The sequence below is a fragment of the Chelonia mydas genome, chromosome 11 (genome assembly GCF_015237465.2).
Source record: "Chelonia mydas isolate rCheMyd1 chromosome 11, rCheMyd1.pri.v2, whole genome shotgun sequence".
In the NCBI taxonomy this organism is placed as follows: Eukaryota; Metazoa; Chordata; order Testudines; family Cheloniidae; genus Chelonia; species Chelonia mydas.
Window position 1 is genome coordinate 64889203 of NC_051251.2, and position 18400 is coordinate 64907602.

An 18400-nucleotide genomic window follows, 5' to 3' on the forward strand; every position below is an offset into this window, starting at 1 on the left:
AGTGGACTGTAAATGGAATTGCTTGGAGGTTAACTATAGGAAAAAAAAAAAAATTATGGGGGACATCTGCAGTGAGAAATGTCAGAAGTATCCAGGTCATTCAAGTCCAAAAACAGCTGGATAAAATCCGCTTCTTGAATGGATGTTGTCTTTCGTCCTGAAGGATCCCAATGCATCTTATTAGATTATGCACTTAAGAGTGTCATTAAGCCACAGCCCTGGATAGGGGGTGGTGTGCACCTCACTGGGAAGTAGGCACAATAGACCTGAATCTCCACTGCCTTGCACCTAGTGTGTCCTTTACACTCTGGTGTGAGTGAGTGGAGAACCCCGTGCAAGGCAGTGGAGATTCAGGCCGTTGTCTCCAGGGAACAGGGGCCAGGGTAGTTCATGCTGCACCTTTGGAGAGGTGCAATGTGCGATATTCCATTGTAGCCAAGGATTAAAGAGATCAGGTGCATTTAGGATATAGAGGTGAAATATCAGTATTAATTAATGTTATAACAGAGGGCCAAGAGGCCTTAGGTCTGTAAGATATTTAGCTTAGCCAAACAAGGCCACAGGCCTAAAGATATGCTGACATGAGTAGCTAACCAATGAGTGACCCTATGTCACAAGCTGAAACAGTTTCAGTAACAGATGTGTTAGCTGCTGGTATTTAGGAAATGTATATTGCAATGGACCAGCTCAAGCTGGTTAGAAGACTTTGTGGATTTTTGCAGACCTATGTCAGCAGATGTGCTAACCACAAGTTGTTATGGTGACTGAGGGACCTAAATGTTAATGAGTGTAATGGGAACTAACAAGTTAGCCTGTGGGAAACAGGGCACCTCAAATGTAATGGTGTGTGAAAGCACCAAAGGAAAAGGAGTTGAAACCTTCATAAATACGTATGAACCCCAATGGGCATCAGTGTAACTCATTATAAAAGGTATAAAGCGGCCTGTGTGCCATGGGAGAGGACGATGAAGATGATGCTGAAGAAGATAATGACTAATGATAATGACTAATGGGTTCCCATTCAGCGGTTGTGAGTGATGACAATCATAGGACCAGACACTTTGTACTACTTCTCTGTCTGCTGTTGTATTTCACTGTTTGCAGGATTGCTTATCAGCTCAGTGGATTTGTTAATAAAGGGACTTGTGATAAACTGCAATTGTTTCTTGTGTGTTCCTCGGCACGCTCATTCTAATAATATGGGTAACAATCTTCCTGATGCTGTAGCCGCTCACGAGACTGAAACCATATTGACCACTGCAGGCTCAGAGATTAATCAATAATCAGTATAAAAATCTATCAGGCTACACCTTGTTCCAAAGCAACTAATCCCCACTCTCAACACTTCCTTCCCCCTCTCAGGAGGCTACAGTGACTAATCCCAAACAGTCCAATCAGACAATTTATACAAGGTTTTTGACTAGCACCTCTCTTGAGCCCTGATTCATCAAAGCACTTAAGGACATGCTTAAAGTTAAGCACACACTCAAGTGCTTTGCTGAATGAGGGTGCAGATGAGCAAAGCTCCTTGCGTCCTTTTCACCTCCCTTGGGCAGCTGTGCAGTCACAATCCAGCTCTATATATTGGACAATGGAATTCAGCTGCTGTTCAACAGTGTCAGTCACGTAACGTACGTTCTTTAGAAACATAGGGAAGTCCACAATAACTTCTCCAATGGAAAACACAGAAGGAATTTAGGTACAGTAGGAACACGTAATTATGCACGCTGGTATTGGTCGTGTGTGTGTATTTCAGCCAAAAATTTGTGATTAGCTCAGTCAGATCTTTCACCACAAAATGCTAGCGGTTTACCTGTTTTGGACTTGTCTCGCATCGGAGTCATGTACCCATCCTCATCCAGCTCGCCCCGTTGGCCCCGCTCAGGTACAAACACTGTTGGGTCAGCGCTGTACCTCTGAGTGCTGCTGTCCTCTTGTGCGAGAGCGGCCACCTGCTTCCGTAGCGTACCGTTACAGCAAGTGTCGTCAAAGATCTCTGCCGTGGCCCCCTGGATGGCTGGTGCCTCCGGAGTTATGCAGCTAACCGCTCTGTACAGCGCAGGCACTCCTTGTTCTGCAGCAAAGCCGCCACCTCTGTACACAAACTGGTTCTGTGAGAAAGACAAAGTGGTGCAAGAGAGAAGGACAAAATAAAGCAACTGACTAAACACAGATGTGGAAGCTCCTTTGGTTTCACATCAGTGTTGGCTCAATGCTTCATTTTATTGAATGGTCAAAGCCTTGTCTAGGCCGGGGAGGCTTGCCACCATTACAACCTCTGGTGAAGATACACAAAGCCTCTATTTGCACTGGTTGTGTGTACCTGGGTTTTGGCCAGACTGGAACTCCAATAGAGACAATAATGGTTTTGCCTGTTTACACTGATGCAACTACACAAATTGCTGGCCACCAACAGCTGGTAGTAGGGCAAATCCCCAGTCTATACAAGGCTTAATACAGAGATATACAGTAGCAGGGACCATAATGTGTAGTTCTCCTTAACTGTTGGGCTGGCAAGAACAAATGCTCTCCTAACAACAAACCTTAAACCTGACCTGGTGGAAACCTTCCTCCTGAGAGGAGAGAAAAAGGCCCCCATCTCTGAACTATCTTTATTCAGAGTGGGCCTGGTTTTGGTGTAAATAAGTAGCAACAGTCAATGAGCAGTCATGTAAACGATATACTGTTTCCATTGGGAACTTCCCATTGGTGCATCAACTCATTGCTTTGGCTCAACCTAATAACGGCTTGTCAGGATGAGCACATCACTTTCAGAATCATGCCAAAACAGACAATCATCAAAACACTTTACCTAGATCCTTTTAATGAACTATGATCACCCTTTTGGGATGCATAGTACCATAGAACTCTGGGCTTCCTGATGAATCCAGACTGGGATTAGAGCGACCTGGTATGTTTGCCCAGCCTATGTATTAATTCTGGTCACTGTTGGCACTGGAGTAAATTAGGCAATTTATGAAGAGAATAGGGGAGGAAACAGAAGGTTTAAAAAGACGAAAAAACCTAAAGGATGAAGGTTGATTGTGAAATACTTACTCCTGACATAGGGGCGTAGGCAGGAGGAGGGCTGTGTCCAAGTTCACTCTAATAGGAAAGAAAAATGGAATGATGGATATAAGAAGACGTCACATGAGCTGTATGAACTAATGGGGAAAAACATGCACAACAGTGAGGTTTACTGAAGAGGGGTCAATTCCAGCCATTCCTACTCAAGCAAAACTTCCAATGAAGTCAGCAAGCCTGCAGTGTTAATGGGAGTATTACCTGAGTAAGTACCACAGGATTTGTCCCTAGTTGATTAAGAATGGGTGCTGCACTGGCTGAGCGATGAGTATGTCTTGCCAATATCCTTGTTTAATTTTTGAAAGGACAGATTGTACAGAGAGAATGAGGTATGCATGCAGAAGGCAGGCTCATCCCAGAAAAACACTGCAGAGCAGGGAAGGGTGTGGAGTGCCACCATTTCTAATCAGCCTGGTCTATATAGAGAAAGTTTCCTTTTCCACGCTTATCAACCAGCAAGGACAGGGTAAAAACTATGTATGCTTTGAACTCAGGCAGTGGGTGAGCTAAGGTGGCTTTAAACCACCTTTGTGCCCTCCCAATCCTGAGCTGCTCCAGGAGATGGAGAAGCCCTTGGCCTTTTTACTTAGCCCTGGGGGCCTCTCTAAGTTCTGGAAGCCTCTCTGGGGCGTCCTATGGGCCCCGGCATTGCCTGCAAGTTTGGTAGATCTGCATGCTGGGGCCCTGTTCCAGATGCGGCCCCTGCTCCTGACTCACCTCTTCCCCAAACCCTACCCCCAGCATACCTCATATGCCAAGGCTTTTAAGGGACTGCTTGAAGGGCAGTGCAATCTTCTGTAGAACCTATGCTATGGGAATTGGTACAGGGCCTCTTTTCACTGCTTTGCTTCTTTTAACTGCTGTAATAGGCCAGCATGGCAGTGAGGCTCTCACCCCAGGTCTGCACACACTAGAAGCTGGTCAAAACTAATATTTTTTGCCATGAAATTTTTTGAAAAAAGGTTTCATTTTCATTCTTTTTTTTTTTTAATATTTGTTCTTGATAAAAATTACCGGTAATTGAATTTAGTTGAAATACTTTATGTAGACATTTTTTGTTTTGTTTCAGTGAGGGGGAAAATTCCACTTTTTCTTACTTTTAAAAAAACGTGGCCCATTTTTTTCAACTGGAAAAAGGTGAAAAATGTGAGACAAAGTGGCGAGGAGGGGGGGACTTTGCATCCAGAAAGTGCACGCAGCTGTAGCACACACCAATATCACAGGAAGTCCCCGTTCCCTCCCCCAGTCAGTGGGTAGGAATATGGAGGGACAGCAACAGGCGGGAGGCAGAAGCAGAAGTGGTCTGTAACCACCAGAACACACTCCTCTACAGAACCTGGAATCCTGAATCTGCCTTCCTCTCATGTCAGCGAACAGTGCAGGTTTATTTCAGTCCCCCTGTGCATATGCATCACGATATAGTCTTTAATTCTGTAGTGAAAGAGACTGTCCAGGAAAGGAGAGATGTGTATCCCTCAACAGGGCAGTACAGTGGACTAAGACCATCAACAGCTTGTGAGAATTTATGGGCGAAACCAAGGCAAAAAGAGAGAATGAAGAACTGGAAAAGGCTTGTCTGCAAAACCGAAATAACTGCTGGTCTGAGGGCTGGACGATGACAAGCAACCATCAATACCTTTCAGGCCCAGCAAACAAAGCGAGTATTCAGGAGGCGGGACCTACAGGATAGCCTTCTCTCTGCAATCTGCTTCAGGACGTGAGGCTTATGGCTGAGAAGCCTCCAAAACGAGCTATGAATCTCCTCTTTTGGGGGGATCAGGAAACAATACTAAGAACAGTATAGCTGTGAGTGGCTTTTGCAGTAATTTCCTTGAAAAGCTCCTGGAGCTGAGCTTCCAGAGCTGAAGCCTGGATCATCACGCTGAGCAGAGGATTGGCCCCTGAATCCGGAGAGCCAAGGGGCCTGGAGAAGTCCCAACGTATGCCCTGGGGAGAATGATTTGAAGGCCAGTGCGTCCAAGGAGCTTTCAGCCCCTGCCTGCTCAAAATGTTGTCCCTAATGCCCCAACAACATGGGAAGCTGCCGGCCTGGAAAGCTATCTCCCCTTCAGGACTGATTAGGCTAGACTCCTTGGGAGAAACCTGCTGAGAATTTTATCCTGATTTGGAGCAGGGGAGGTTGAAATTATCCTCCAGGGCCAAAACAGGGCCTTTTGGAGCCATACAAGGGCATATGAAGGCAACATTTGGTCTTATAAGTGTGGTGGGTACCCTGGATCTTCAAACAACCCCAAAGGAAAGAAGAAACATGGACGGAGAGGAAGTAATCCCCAACCACTCTACACTTCCTCTGGGAATAAAATAACGCCGCTGGATGAGCGTGGCAGGTGCTCTGGTTGGAGGCTGGAAATGCTTGGCTGTGTTCCTTAAGTCCTTGCCAAATTGCTTTCTACTTCTGAAGGGCAGAGCTGCAGTACAGTTTTGGCTCTGGGAAGAGAGATGTCATTTCTGAGCCAGCTGTGGCTGCTGCCAGGTCTACAACAGAGGATGATACAAGCTGCACGGAAAGCACCGTCCAAGGCAGGGGAATGAAGAGGACTTGGAGGAGTCGGCAAGAAAATTCCTCAGTCTCATCCCAGTTGTGTGCAAAAAAATCCTCTCCCTTGAACAGCCTGAGCTGCAAAACAGTGTGAAATGCAACCTCCAGAGGCATGGCAGCTTCCACCGCTCTTCCATAGCATCTGACAGATGGCCCAACTTATGGTGCCCATTAGGAAGGCTGATTTGGAGGAGAGTTTCAGGACTTTTGCATCCACCTCTAGGGATATTTGCAATTTGGGATGACTCCTCTGAGAAAAGAGGGGGTTTTCTCACTGTGGCTCTAGGGTTAGCAAGAGGCTTATATACTTATCTGTTCGTCACGAAGGAGTACAGAATAGATTTATAGAGGGAAGGAAGCTACCAGTTTTGCAACTCCTCCCTAAACCTATCTCCACCAAGAGTAAAGAGGAGCTGCTAGGGGAAGAGAAACCAGACGACACTTTACAAGAGTGTGTTCACAGCAGCAGAGAGACATGCAGTAGGCACTTGAATACAGTCTGTGAGTTGGGATCACTGCCAACCAATCTCTGCAAGCTGTAGGATCTCGGAGGTGGATGTGGGGCACTAGAGTCTATCCGTTTAAGCAGGGAAAAAGAGGTTGGATACAAGAGGTGGAGAGCTGCTCACTGAGATCTGAACACTACTGGTCTTGCCTGTTCTCCAGACATAATGTCATCCGTCAGGCTTTTTATCTTGGGGCTGGGATCTGGCAACGAGACTGCAACTGAGAAAGAGACAGATAAAGGTTTGGGAAAAGATGCTTCCCAACCTGCCAGCTGCCGATCAGCAGTGGCTAGTACTGCACCAGGGAAGAACCAGCGCACTTGAAAGGTAGGATCCTGTGCTCAAAAGAAAACTCTCTTCCTCTAAAATGCTACATTCAGGGAACATTCCTGGCCTACTCCAAAAAGATGGGGCAGAGGCAAAGACTGAAGGGAGACAAGCAGGAGTCTGTGGAGAAGGCAGAGGCTTCAGGCAAAACTGATGATTGCAGATTGATCCTTTGTGAATTGAGAACTAGGGAGTGATGATCTCAGAGGGGCACTCTCGGAAACAGCAAGGAACCTGAATCAGGGATAGGAGTTCTCTAGCTATCTCTTCGTGCTCCTTTCTTGTCTTCATCTGTCCTCTGATCAGCTCAACATCCTTCCTGCTGTCCAGGAGATTAGAAAAGTGTAAAAGAGTCAGATGCCAGAGGAATGCTGTGTATGAATCAACACGGGGGGGTCCTATGCCTCTAGGCTGCAGACAGCAAAAAAAAAAAAAAGAGTTGAGTCAACAGGAGTCTTTCTGTCAGCTGGGAGGAAACAGGAGTTTTTGCTGCCTTGCTTGCTTGCAAGTGGAACGACTATATTATTCAGATTGAATGGAACCATATTTGTGTAATAGGGAAGGAATACACAACAATACACCTTCTATTTTTGTTTGTTCTAAGATGAAACAACCATGGGTTTGCTTTACTCCATTAACTATGAATCATGCAGTCATCCCTAAAAGCTCTATACTGTCTCCATATTTTCTTGGCTATTAGGCTTTCAATTAAATATACGCTGCCTGACCATAACAAATTAACTGACCCCCTTAGAATAACCCATTACAAGACCCTCTTAGAATAACCCTGTTCCAAGACATCTGGAGGGGACATACCAACATGAATGCAGTTATGGTAGCTTATGCTCACAACCTCTGGTCAGCAACCTTCACACTACACATGCTGCCAAGTAACATCACAGTAATGATGTTTCCCTCATGCATTTCCTTTATCTCGCCATAAATGCTAACCATAGAATTCTCACCATAGACTACTAAACAAGGCTCTGTTCATATCTATTGTTGTCTGAGCAGTTACTTTTTAAATTCATTTTATTTTTTGCCATCATTAAAGCTCTGCAGTCATTTTTCCAAAATAGGAGGCAAAGAGAACAGCTGTGGTGCAAATTAGTGGGTTGAAAATGTGATATAATTGTTGTTTAAATGTTGTTAAATTGCCTCCTAATTACAATGTGATGTCATAATTTTGTAGGCTTCAAAAACAACTTTTTGTACTTCAGAACCAAGCCAACTTGTATTTTATTGTCTCTCTTTTCGTTGGCCAGCAAATTACATTTTGGGGGGGAGGGCGGGGGTGTGTGGGACAGAATACTTTTAATATTTCCAATGGTGAAGTTTCAATAGCTGAATTATAAATCTGATACAAAATACTTTGTGGATTATTACATTTTTGGTTCGGTTTGTACTTGCATTTTACACACTCGTTGGAAAGAAAAGTTTTAGTATAAGTAGGGTCTGAATGATAGAAAATAAACAGAACTCTATACTGTGCCTTTTCCCTCCCATATAGGGCCTAGGTTTCCGAAAGCAACTAGTGATTTTTGCTTTGCTCCAGGTCCAGGTGCTCAACTTGAGATCCCTCTTGAGGAAGTCTGATTATTGGCGGGCACGTGCTCAGCACTTTAAATAAAATTGGCTGATTTTTCAGAAAGTATCTCAAGCTGGGGACTGAAAAAATCAATGGTCACTTTTGAACATGTAGGCTGGACATCTATGTTATATACATCCCCCTAAATTTAAACCCTGATTATAGGATATAGAGAACCCAGCATTTCTAAGGGTCCATCAGCATCCCTCACAAGGAACATGTGAGATTCCAACTTCTTTGGTCTGTGACTCCATTTCAAGCACAAGGCAAAGTACAACAGGCAAAACATAAAAACTGGCAAAACCATTCCCTACGCCCTTCCAGAGGGCCTTGTGGTATTAAATGCCACAGACATAAGAGCTATTATAACTTCTAACATGCGTGTAAAATGAGCTTCAATAAAACAAAGGTAAATAAGACCTTTGTGGGTATTGCTTTGTGTTATTGCTCTCTGTCTGCTAATCTGTTTTCCATTTCCTAGCCTCTGCAATCTCGCTCAGTCAATAGCTCCTGTCTTCATAGCGGGGACAGAATGTTGTTGTGGTGATGCGTTAAAATGCAATGAAAACAAAGATAAACCAGCAGCTCCATCCTGGACTCTACACAGCCATTGGAACAGCCCCTCTTCCGCGTCTCCTTTCATTTCACGCTGATGGGATCTTGCCCACATTATCGTTCTGAGTTGTGTTTCTCACACTCCATTTCCAATAGCCCCTTCTGCAGTGCTTATGGGACCCTGATCACAGCATCTTCCCCCCTTCCTCCCCTGGACCAGGTTGATTGGACACACAGTCTTCTCCAGAGCTGCACTCGGCGTCTTTCAGGTGGCAGGAAGTGCTGAGAATCAGTGAGTCTTGACACCACCAGATGAGACTCGGGATGCTCACCCCTGCACCCGCATCCCTTTTATCCCTGGTGAGGGTCCAACATCCCCAAGTTTCGTTCTTTCACGCAGCAGCTCTGAGTGCCGCTGGGATGCTGGTTTTCATTGTTGTCAGGCAGGAAACACAAACATTTGATGAGGAAGTTTGCAAAACTGGAGCCACTTCTTGTTTTAATCAACCCTAAATTCACATTATCCAGGGTGTTTTCGTTACTACAGGGCAGAGTCTGCCAAGCTCAAGCTGAGCCAAACCTAACTCTGCAAATAGCCCCACTGACTACAGCAGAGAGACACACACTTGGTTTGCTTGGGCTAGCACACTCAAACTAGCAGGGTGAACATTGGCAATGGCTTGGGGTAGCCACCTGCGTACAGACCCGGGGAGGTCAGGCAGGCTTGTACTCAGGAAGAATACTTGTAGTAGTCAGCTACATGTGATGCTAATACGATCTTTTAACTGCTTCATTGCCGGACCTCCTCTCCAGTATCTGGGCTGCCATGTGGTTCCAAAGAACACTCAGATGTATATTGTCCAGTGGTCAGGACTAGAGGTGCATTTTGCCTGATATACTTGGCAATTTATGTAGCAGAGAAGAGCTGTCCTGTTGGGAGTTAAACCCCTGCTGAAATCTCTGGCAGGACCGCTGGGTAAGTGCTCTCAGGCATCAGGGTTTACGCCCTATCGAAATAACTCAATGAAGGAGCTAGTCAAAAGAGGTTTGTTGTGGAACATTTTTGGACTAAAAATGGCTCTTTCGACCAAAGCAAACATTGTCATTTTGGTTGAAATGTTCTGGTTTTTTTCAGCAAAAAAATGGAAATTGAAAACCTAAATAATTTATGGGAAAATCTATAGGGTTTGATTCTGTTTATGGTTTAAAAATGAGTTTGCGGTTTGTTTTTTTCATTCAAAACCCCAAAAATGTTCACAGGAAATTAGGAATTTCTTAAAGGGGATTCTTTAACAGTTCTACTGCGTGGTACTCAGAAAGGAAGCCAACTGACCTTAACCGGCACCCGGCTCTTGGAGTTTGCTTTAATAAAAATGAAGCAATAACCTCAGGATTTGTCTCATAAATCTTTCTCTCTTGCTCACATACAAATCTCCCTCCCCCACTTCACTATGCATTGTGGATATTTATTTACACCTGCACAAAATGAGGGGCAAAGTAGGAGTAAAATACTCCCAACATCCAAATGACAACATTTCCCACCCATTTTTCACAGGAGTAAATGACTGCACCACAGTGCATGGTTTATATCATCTTTTACACATGCATTTTGGACCTCATACATGCTCGGCCTACCTCTCTTTGTGGAATTCTATGCCAGGGCTGCTTGTACCTAAGAATAGCTAATCAACAGAAACTGTCTTGATAGAAACTGAGTGAGTGTCCAGCCTTAAGTCACCAAACTGTAGCCTCCTAAATGTACCTGACTGCACAGCTGCTGCTGTAAGCATAAAGATTTCAGCCGTCCACCAGGAATAAGGACAGCTGGTTTACACCAGTGGATCTGACTAATGTGCTTTGGATACTCTGGTAGTGCTGCAGACAGAATAAACAATCCATAGCTGTCCCATCAGCCCAGAGCAAACACCAGATACATTTCAAAGGAACAGGCTGGTGTTTACAACTGACCCAAACTGAAATTAAATTGAAATTGGAAACCGCTCCCCTGGAAAACATCCACCTCCTCCCAGAAGATTCAGGGCCTCCTTCTGACCACTGAGTGAGCCGCTTACTCTGCTCTGGCTTTATGCCACCCACAACAAATATATCTGACCCGAAACCAAAAGGAGAAAGGGAAATTTTGTAAAACAAAATTGGTCTATATAATGATACATATAAATGAATCAATGTTTGTACAATGATATCTAGAGGGCTTTGTAGACTAAGTCTCGGGTTTGAAACACCTTGGTTTCCTGCAGCTATCCCAACAGGGTCGACTCAATTCAACCTGCCAGTCCTTCCAAGGAAGATAAATTACGGCAGGTTCCATGCAGCTTACTGTGCATGGGACTTTCAGAGGAGACCTTATAAACCAAGGTCTTGTCTGCTCTCCGGGGACATTAAAGAATTCAGGGACCTTTTTGTAAGAGGGTGGCTTTGCCCCTTGCTGTTAGCCAAACTGGAACAGCTCAAAGGGGTTGGCAAGTTGCTCTAATAGGACAGCAGTGGATTTCCCGTGCAGGGGAAGTCCTGGCTCACAGAGAGCTGGTGCACCAAAAAACAGGAGAGGGACGTCAGAACACCTGGTGTTCTGGCAATCACTGGCAGATTCCATGGCCTCTGAGGTTGATCCAATTTACGGTGGGGGCTAACGTGGCTCCAGCGACACCCATGATCCTAAGTTTTAGAATGAGCTGCTCTCTACAGCCTTGCAGCTGGGAGTCCGGCACACTGCCATTGCCCAGCACTATACCTTGTCTGTGAATAAACCAGAAGTGTTTTGCTGCATAGCATTAACTATCTGTTGAAAAGACGTCAGGGGAAGTATTGGGAAAGGCATGCAAAATAGGCCTAAACCTTCATACTAACTAATTGGCTTTCAGCATGCCATATTGATATATACGTGAGTATTTTTTTCATATAAAATTGACTTACTTTACATTAATTCAGTCTGGGCATCAAACAAGCTGGAAGGAAAGCCAAGGGCCTGTGGGTGGGGGGAGGCTCCATATTCTTGTCCCTCTCTCTAATCCTTCTTTTCAATCCATTTCACTTTCCTCAGGACTGATCCCCTGTCATTCTTTCACCCACACTGGGTCCCTTGCACTGTACAACGAATGATACCCCAATAACACTTGGCATGTCCCCACAGTGTAGAGGAGAATATGTGCCAGTTTCTAACGACTATAAAAATAGTCTGTACAATGACAGTGTCAAGATGTTGGCCTTGCTTTTATGCAGTGGGTACCTGATGGAACCATAGAGTCTGAAAATCACCCCTTTGTACGTGGCTGTTAAACCAGAACTCTGAACTTTAAAGCACACAACTTTTGAAAAGCAGGGAAAGGAAGCTAAAAACACAACGTGCTTGTGATTTGTGATTGCGATATGTTCCCAGCAGAAAAAGCATAATAGACAGCTGATGAGGAGTGCTCATGGCAATCCCCCCCCAACCAGCTTCCCCATTCTGTTTTACCCAGTAATCAAAGGCTATTCTGAGCCTCTCAAAATGCCATCAGCCCTCATTGAGAATGAAATAGAGCACATCTCCTCCGAAGCCTTTACAGGAGTAATCATTACAGCGTGCTGGCCTGAACAGGGAGCTCCAATAGACAAAGATGGTGGTTTTTTTTTTTAAAAAAAATTCTCCTAAAATCTGAATAGTAACTTGATGATAATCTCTCCATTTTGTTATGCAAAGGGAAAAGAAACCCGTAATTGTGCACTCTTTGTCTCTTAACGCAAAGAATAGGCTTCTTGATGAGATGCTGGGATGATTTAGGGCTGGGAATCTGGTGGCAATAATACTTTAAAAGAAATAGCCATCCAACTGATTTGGATAAAGTAATCATTAGCATTCTAAATCTAACCCTCTCCTCCATCCTACCCCACTCCATCTAGCTTTGCTTCTTTTTATAGCTCTGATTCTTTTTCGTTATCAGCATTTAACAAATAAGGAAGGCAGCCTCTTTACATTGGCTACCAAAAGTCATTTTATACCAAGTGGATATGGCCCTCATTAAAAATATGTTTAGGGGGTATAATCCCTGGACAGACTACATCTCCCATGATGCACCATCGTCTCCCCTCTTGATGGACCGCTGTGATGCATCATGGGAGTTCCATGGACTCACGGGAGAGGTAGTCCCATTCAGAAGCCCAACCCAGAGAGGAGAACGGGGCAGAAGGCACTCAAAAAGCAACTCTTATTGAGGCACTTCAGTGGCTTTTCCTAATCAGTTTTTTTTTGTTTGTTTTCACCTATACGCCAAAAACTTTAATGTTTTGGGGTATTCAGGGGTTTTTGCCAAAAAATGTGACCATTTTCAAAGAACGTGATTTTTTTTTGGTCAAAAATTTCATTGAGTCAGTTATTTCCTGACTCCTAGTCCGCTGTCCTAGCTCCTGAACTATGCAGAATTGTCTATTCTGCTTTTTCCAAGATTTTTTTCTGCCCTCCAGCTGGCGTGGGTGTACCGCAATACAACATTGACTACTGCACCTTGACCCTTCCTGTAGTGCTTCAGTGCAACTGCTTCTATCATCCAGAATGGTGAACACGCTGTGCCCAGGCCCCCCTGTTAAGTTTCTGGGCCAGCTACAAACATCCCTTGGTACCAGTAAGGGCTGTATAAGGTATCTGCAATGATGGGACGACGCTTGGAGTGTCAGTGCATTTTAAAGTGAGCGTGTTGTGGAGACTCATACATTTTGTACCATCTACTTGGTTGCGTAGGAGCCACTTGCATTGTAGGCTAAAGTTTCAAGTGAATTTGGCACCCACAAGTCAGGAATAGGTTTTTAAAAGCGCTCAGCTCCCACTTAGGCTCCAAAATAAGTGTTCAAATTTCCAAAAACTCAGTATGTTGTGTACTGAACTCTTTTGAAAATAGGCCACATGTATCGTACCACAAGTCAATCTTCTTGGTGCTGAGCACTTTTTAAAAAAATTGGTCCCTATTTAGGTGCCTAAATGGGATTCTTTCTGAACTCTGACCCTCACTGAGGGGTCTGGGCATTTGAAAATCTGGGGTCTGGTCTTTCTGATCAGCTTCACCCTCTCTTCCAGCTGTGCTTCCCGAATAAAAATGGTTTTTAGAAACTCACAGAGTGCCTCCTCAGTGGAGTTTAGAAATATTTGGCAGTCACTCCCTTTATAGCCATTGACTTTTTTTTGGAGAAGAGACGATGAAGTGAATCAGCTGCAAGTTCTCTTGTTTGTTAACAGAGCCAACAGCTATTCATAGATGAGGCAGATGCGCCGTGATTTTAAACCAGTGACAATGAAGCTCAGTACATTTCCATTTCACATGCTGATAGCTTTTGCAAAGTACAGCTGTGGTCCCCTGGACTGGTTACTGTCCTTTGGTGGGAGTGTGAACTCATGGTAATTCTAACTGTGGGAGGGTAAGCCCACTGCAAGGCAAGAGCACGCCGGCTGAGCACAAATATATATTAAATTGGTAGTAAATATATGTCCAAACTAAAAAACCCAGAACAAATAGCCCCCAAAACTAGAAAGGTTGAATCTGGAGCTAAACGCTGTGGCTCGGGATCATATGTGTCAGAGAAAAAACAAGAGGGACAAGATTAAGGCAACTCTTGCAACATGACCTTCAACAGCTAGATACCATGGAGCATGTTAAGAGCCGGCTTCTGATACCCTTGCTCATGCTGTGCCTTTCTCCCTGAGCAGCACTGCTAATTTCAGTAGGACTGCTCATGGAGCGAGGTACTACTTGTTATACGGCTATGGAATCTGGCACTAAAAATATACCCTGTCGGACCACATGTGTTTTGTTTGATCCCTACATATGAATTTCCCTCTCCTTTTTTTTCTGTCACAAATGTAGCATATTTTAAAGAGACGTAAATTATCTATCTTTTAAGATACATCAGTAAAACTGAACTGCTTTAATCTAATTTATTTTACATCAGATGTGATGCTTTTTTTATATTCTACTCATCCTAAGCAATAAAATTAGACCAGTCAGTTTCAATTTCTGTTTATATGCTATCTGGGTATTAGGCATAAAAACCGCGTTTTGATGTTGGATTTCCAATACAGGGGCTAGAAACAGATACATGACATGAGACATTTCCCAGGGACAAGGAGACAAAAATGACTGAAGCTAGTCTGATGACAAAAAACATTGATTAAACTCTAAAATCCATCCAAAACTTCTTAAGGGGGACGCAAAGCAGAAAGAGTAGAGGACTTGGACTAAAAAAACCCAACTCTTTAAAAAGCAGGAAATGGTACCAAAACTAACTGGCAATACCTAAGAGGAGATTCTGGGTCCAGTTCTGTTCAGTATCTTCATCAATGATTTAGATAATGGCATAGAGAGCACACATAAAGTTTGTGGACGATATCAAGCTGGGAGGGGTTACAAGTGCTTTGGAGGATAGGATTAAAGTTCAAAATGATCTGGACAAACTGGAGAAATGGTCTGAAGTAAATAGGATAAAATTCAATAAGGACAAATGCAAAGTACTCCACTTAGGAAGGAACAATCAGTTGCACACATACAAAATGGGAAATGACTGCCTAGGAAGGAGTACTGCGGAAAGGGATTTGGGGGTCATAGTGGACCACAAGCTAAATATGAGTCAACAGTGTAACTCTGTTGCAAAAAAAGCGAACATAATTCTGGGATGTATAAGTAGGAGTGTTGAAAGCAAGACAGGAGAAGTAATTCTTCCGCTCTACTCCGTGCTGATTAGGCCTGAACTGGAATATTGAGTCCAGTTCTGGGCACCACATTTCAGAAAAGATATGGACAAATTGGAGAAAGTCCAGAGAAAAGCAACAACAATTATTAAAGATCTAGAAAACATGACCTATGAGGTAAGACTGAAAAAAATTGGGTTTGTTTAGTCTGGAAAAGAGAAGACTGAGGGGGACGTGATAACAGTTTTCAAGTACATAAAAAGTTGTTACAAGGAGGAAGGAGAAGAATTGTTCTTCTTAACCTCTGAGGATAGGACAAGAAGCAATGGACTTAAATTGCAGCAAGGGTGGTTTAGGTTGGACATTAGGAAAAACTTCTTAACTGTCAGAGTGGTTAAGCACTGGAATAAATTGTCTAGGGAGGTTGTGGAATCTCCATCATTGGAGATTTTTAAGAGCAGGTTAGACAAATACCTGTCAGGAATAGTTTAGATAATAATTAGTCCTGCCATGAGTGCAGGGGACTAGACTAGATGACCTCTCGGGGTTCCTTCCTGTCCTATGATTCTACGATTTTTGGGTAAACAACTTATCTATAGATTTGACTTTATCATTGCACCAAATACTAAAACCACTAATTAGGGACATTATCTGGAACATTATAATGTGATGAAAGACATTCAGGATGGATTAATAAAAGGGGTGGTTATGCCTAACCAAGTGTTCTGAAGAAGCAAGAGAGCTAATGGAGGGACACTGTCAACATAATTTTCCTGAATTTTAAGAATGCCTTTGATACAGTATCCTATTAATCTACAAGTTCATCTGTTATCATATTGGAGATGAACTACAGCACTTGAATACATAAAGAAATGACACAAACTAGTGGCAAGACATGGAATGGTATTAAGATATTAGGATAAGTTTTGATCACCTATTTTGATTACCAGGACTTAGGAGAAGGAATGAATGAAATTGGATACAAAGTTAAAACAGTTAAGTTCTTGGTTGCATATATAAAAGCATTAAGTCTTGTATGAATCAGAGAGCTCCTGTCTTGCAGTGGAAATGGGGTTAGTAGAGAGAGAAGTCACATTTGGCGAAAACATTGGCAGTTCTGGTCGGTTTATTATGAAAAAGATATTGAAGAAATACAGAAGGCAGCATACAGCAGAAGTCAACCAGAACAAAAAGGCAACATGAAATGCAGGTTTGCTCTGAACAGTAAGTATATAACACATGGCACCATTTTGCTCAGCAAACCTGCTCCCTGAGCAGAAGAGATTTCAACTAGTCGGTAGCTCTTTAATCTAGCGGGAGGAGGCATAATGAAATCCAGTGGTCGGAAGCTAAAGCTAGACAAATTCAGACTAGAAATAAGGCAAAAAAGTTCATGGTTAGGGGTTGTTAATTGTCTAGGGTTGTGGTGAACTCTCCATCACTTTCAGTCTTTAACTCATGACTTTTTAAAGAGGTGCTCTAGCTCAAACACAAATGATGGGCTTGATGCAGAAGTTATGGGTGAGATTCTCTAACCTGTGTTATCCAGGGGGGGTCACACAGTAGATGATCACAATGGTTCCTTCTGGCCCTAAAATCTATGACTACAGAGTCATATTGCTGACCGTTAGGACAAAGTACGCTTTTTTCTGCTTCATAAATTCCTAGAATTAAGGCCAGATGGGGCCCTAGCAATCATCTCGTCTGACCTCCTGCATAACACAGGCCATGGGACTTCCTTGTAATAATTCCTTTTGCCTCCTGTTACCCTTGCAGAACTGGCAGAGGTCTGATAGAAGTAGCTGGCTTCTATTCTGGCTCATGCATCATCAGCAGAAACGTTTACTGAGTTCCACTCATTGAAACTAGTGGGGATGAGTAAGTGTAACTGAGGGCACCATCATAGCCATCTTGTTATTAAAGCCCTCAATGCAAAGGCTGGGAAAAACAACTCCCTCCCCGCTTCCTCCTTGCGGTGCGGGCAGAGGGAAGTGATTGACTGCTAGCCTGTCCTATCAGCAAATTACAACACCCCTTGCACCAACTTAGCTGGGGGGACTGGCATTGCGCAAAACATCTGTTTACTCCACCATCTGCAGTCTAGAGAGTCCATGCCAGGGCATAAGGCAGATGCTTACTCCCTGCAATTCCCCTGCACAATCTCCCCCCACAGTTGTCAGGCAAGCCCCCAAAAGAAAAGAATTCATAATAGAGGCTATAGGAGTGTCTGACTAAAAGGTCTCTATTGCCCAACCCATAATTTGAGAATACTGGAAGATTAGGGCTCAATCCTCTAAGCACTCTCCACTCTTTTTGTGAATTTCTTCATTTTTGTGGCGTTTTCTCACAACAATTAGACCACTTTTCCAGTGATTTTTCAAATTCCAAAGGCAATTTTGAAGTTTGTACATACTTCTATAGTCATTGCAATTACTACAATATATGTCTCTAGATGCAATTAATGTTACTGTCATGACATAATTCGAAGGCATAGTTGTAATGTAAAAAAATGCAGAAAAGAAATCTTAAATTGGTGAAATGTGCCACATCGCTGCAATGTGAGGGTTTTAAATTCAGTGGGACAACTCCACCTTTTGTTTACCCTTTGCATCACCCTGCAGACTAGAGTAGGGTTGCAATAGTCAATGGGGTTGTGCCAGGACACAGAGCTGGCCTATCAGCTCAGCAATTTTAAATATTTTTTTCTCTTAGTACCAAATCAACTGTTGATTCATGACCTGTATTATAAACCTGTTAGATGCACAAAGGGGCTAATCTGTAAGGAATTGATTTCGTGCTCGGTGTATTGGGAATGTAATCTGAGTAACAGGCGCAGTAGGCCACTGCCACAGCATAGGCCAGCTCCACTTCTGCTTTGAAGTCCGACTGACAGCAGAGGCCCCGCCCTCTAGGCTCCTACGTAGCCACCTATGGGTATGTCTACACTACGAAATTAGGTCGAATTTATAGAAGTTGTTTTTTTAGAAATCGGTTTTATATATTCGAGTGTGTGTGTCCCCACACAAAATGCTCTAAGTGCATTAAGTGCATTAACTCGGCGGAGTGCTTCCACAGTACCGAGGCAAGCGTCGACTTCCGGAGTGTTG

The 18400-nt window shown here is 43.6% G+C and overlaps 1 protein-coding gene across 6 annotated transcripts in view; it reads right to left on the bottom strand.

Moving 5' to 3' along the window:
• ERBB4 (erb-b2 receptor tyrosine kinase 4) overlaps window positions 1–18400 on the bottom strand; it is a 971255-nt gene that overhangs the window by 11655 nt on the left and 941200 nt on the right. For 3 of the 6 annotated variants that reach the window (XM_037912404.2, XM_043525749.1, XM_043525747.1), the window contains 2 exons: window positions 3058–3105; window positions 1814–2111 (listed from right to left, as the gene is read on the bottom strand). In XM_037912404.2, coding sequence (XP_037768332.1) covers window positions 1814–2111; window positions 3058–3105 — 346 coding nt within the window. The remainder of the gene's footprint in view (window positions 1–1813; window positions 2112–3057; window positions 3106–18400) is intronic. The other 3 variants (XM_043525750.1, XM_043525751.1, XM_043525748.1) reach the window with 1 other exon arrangement.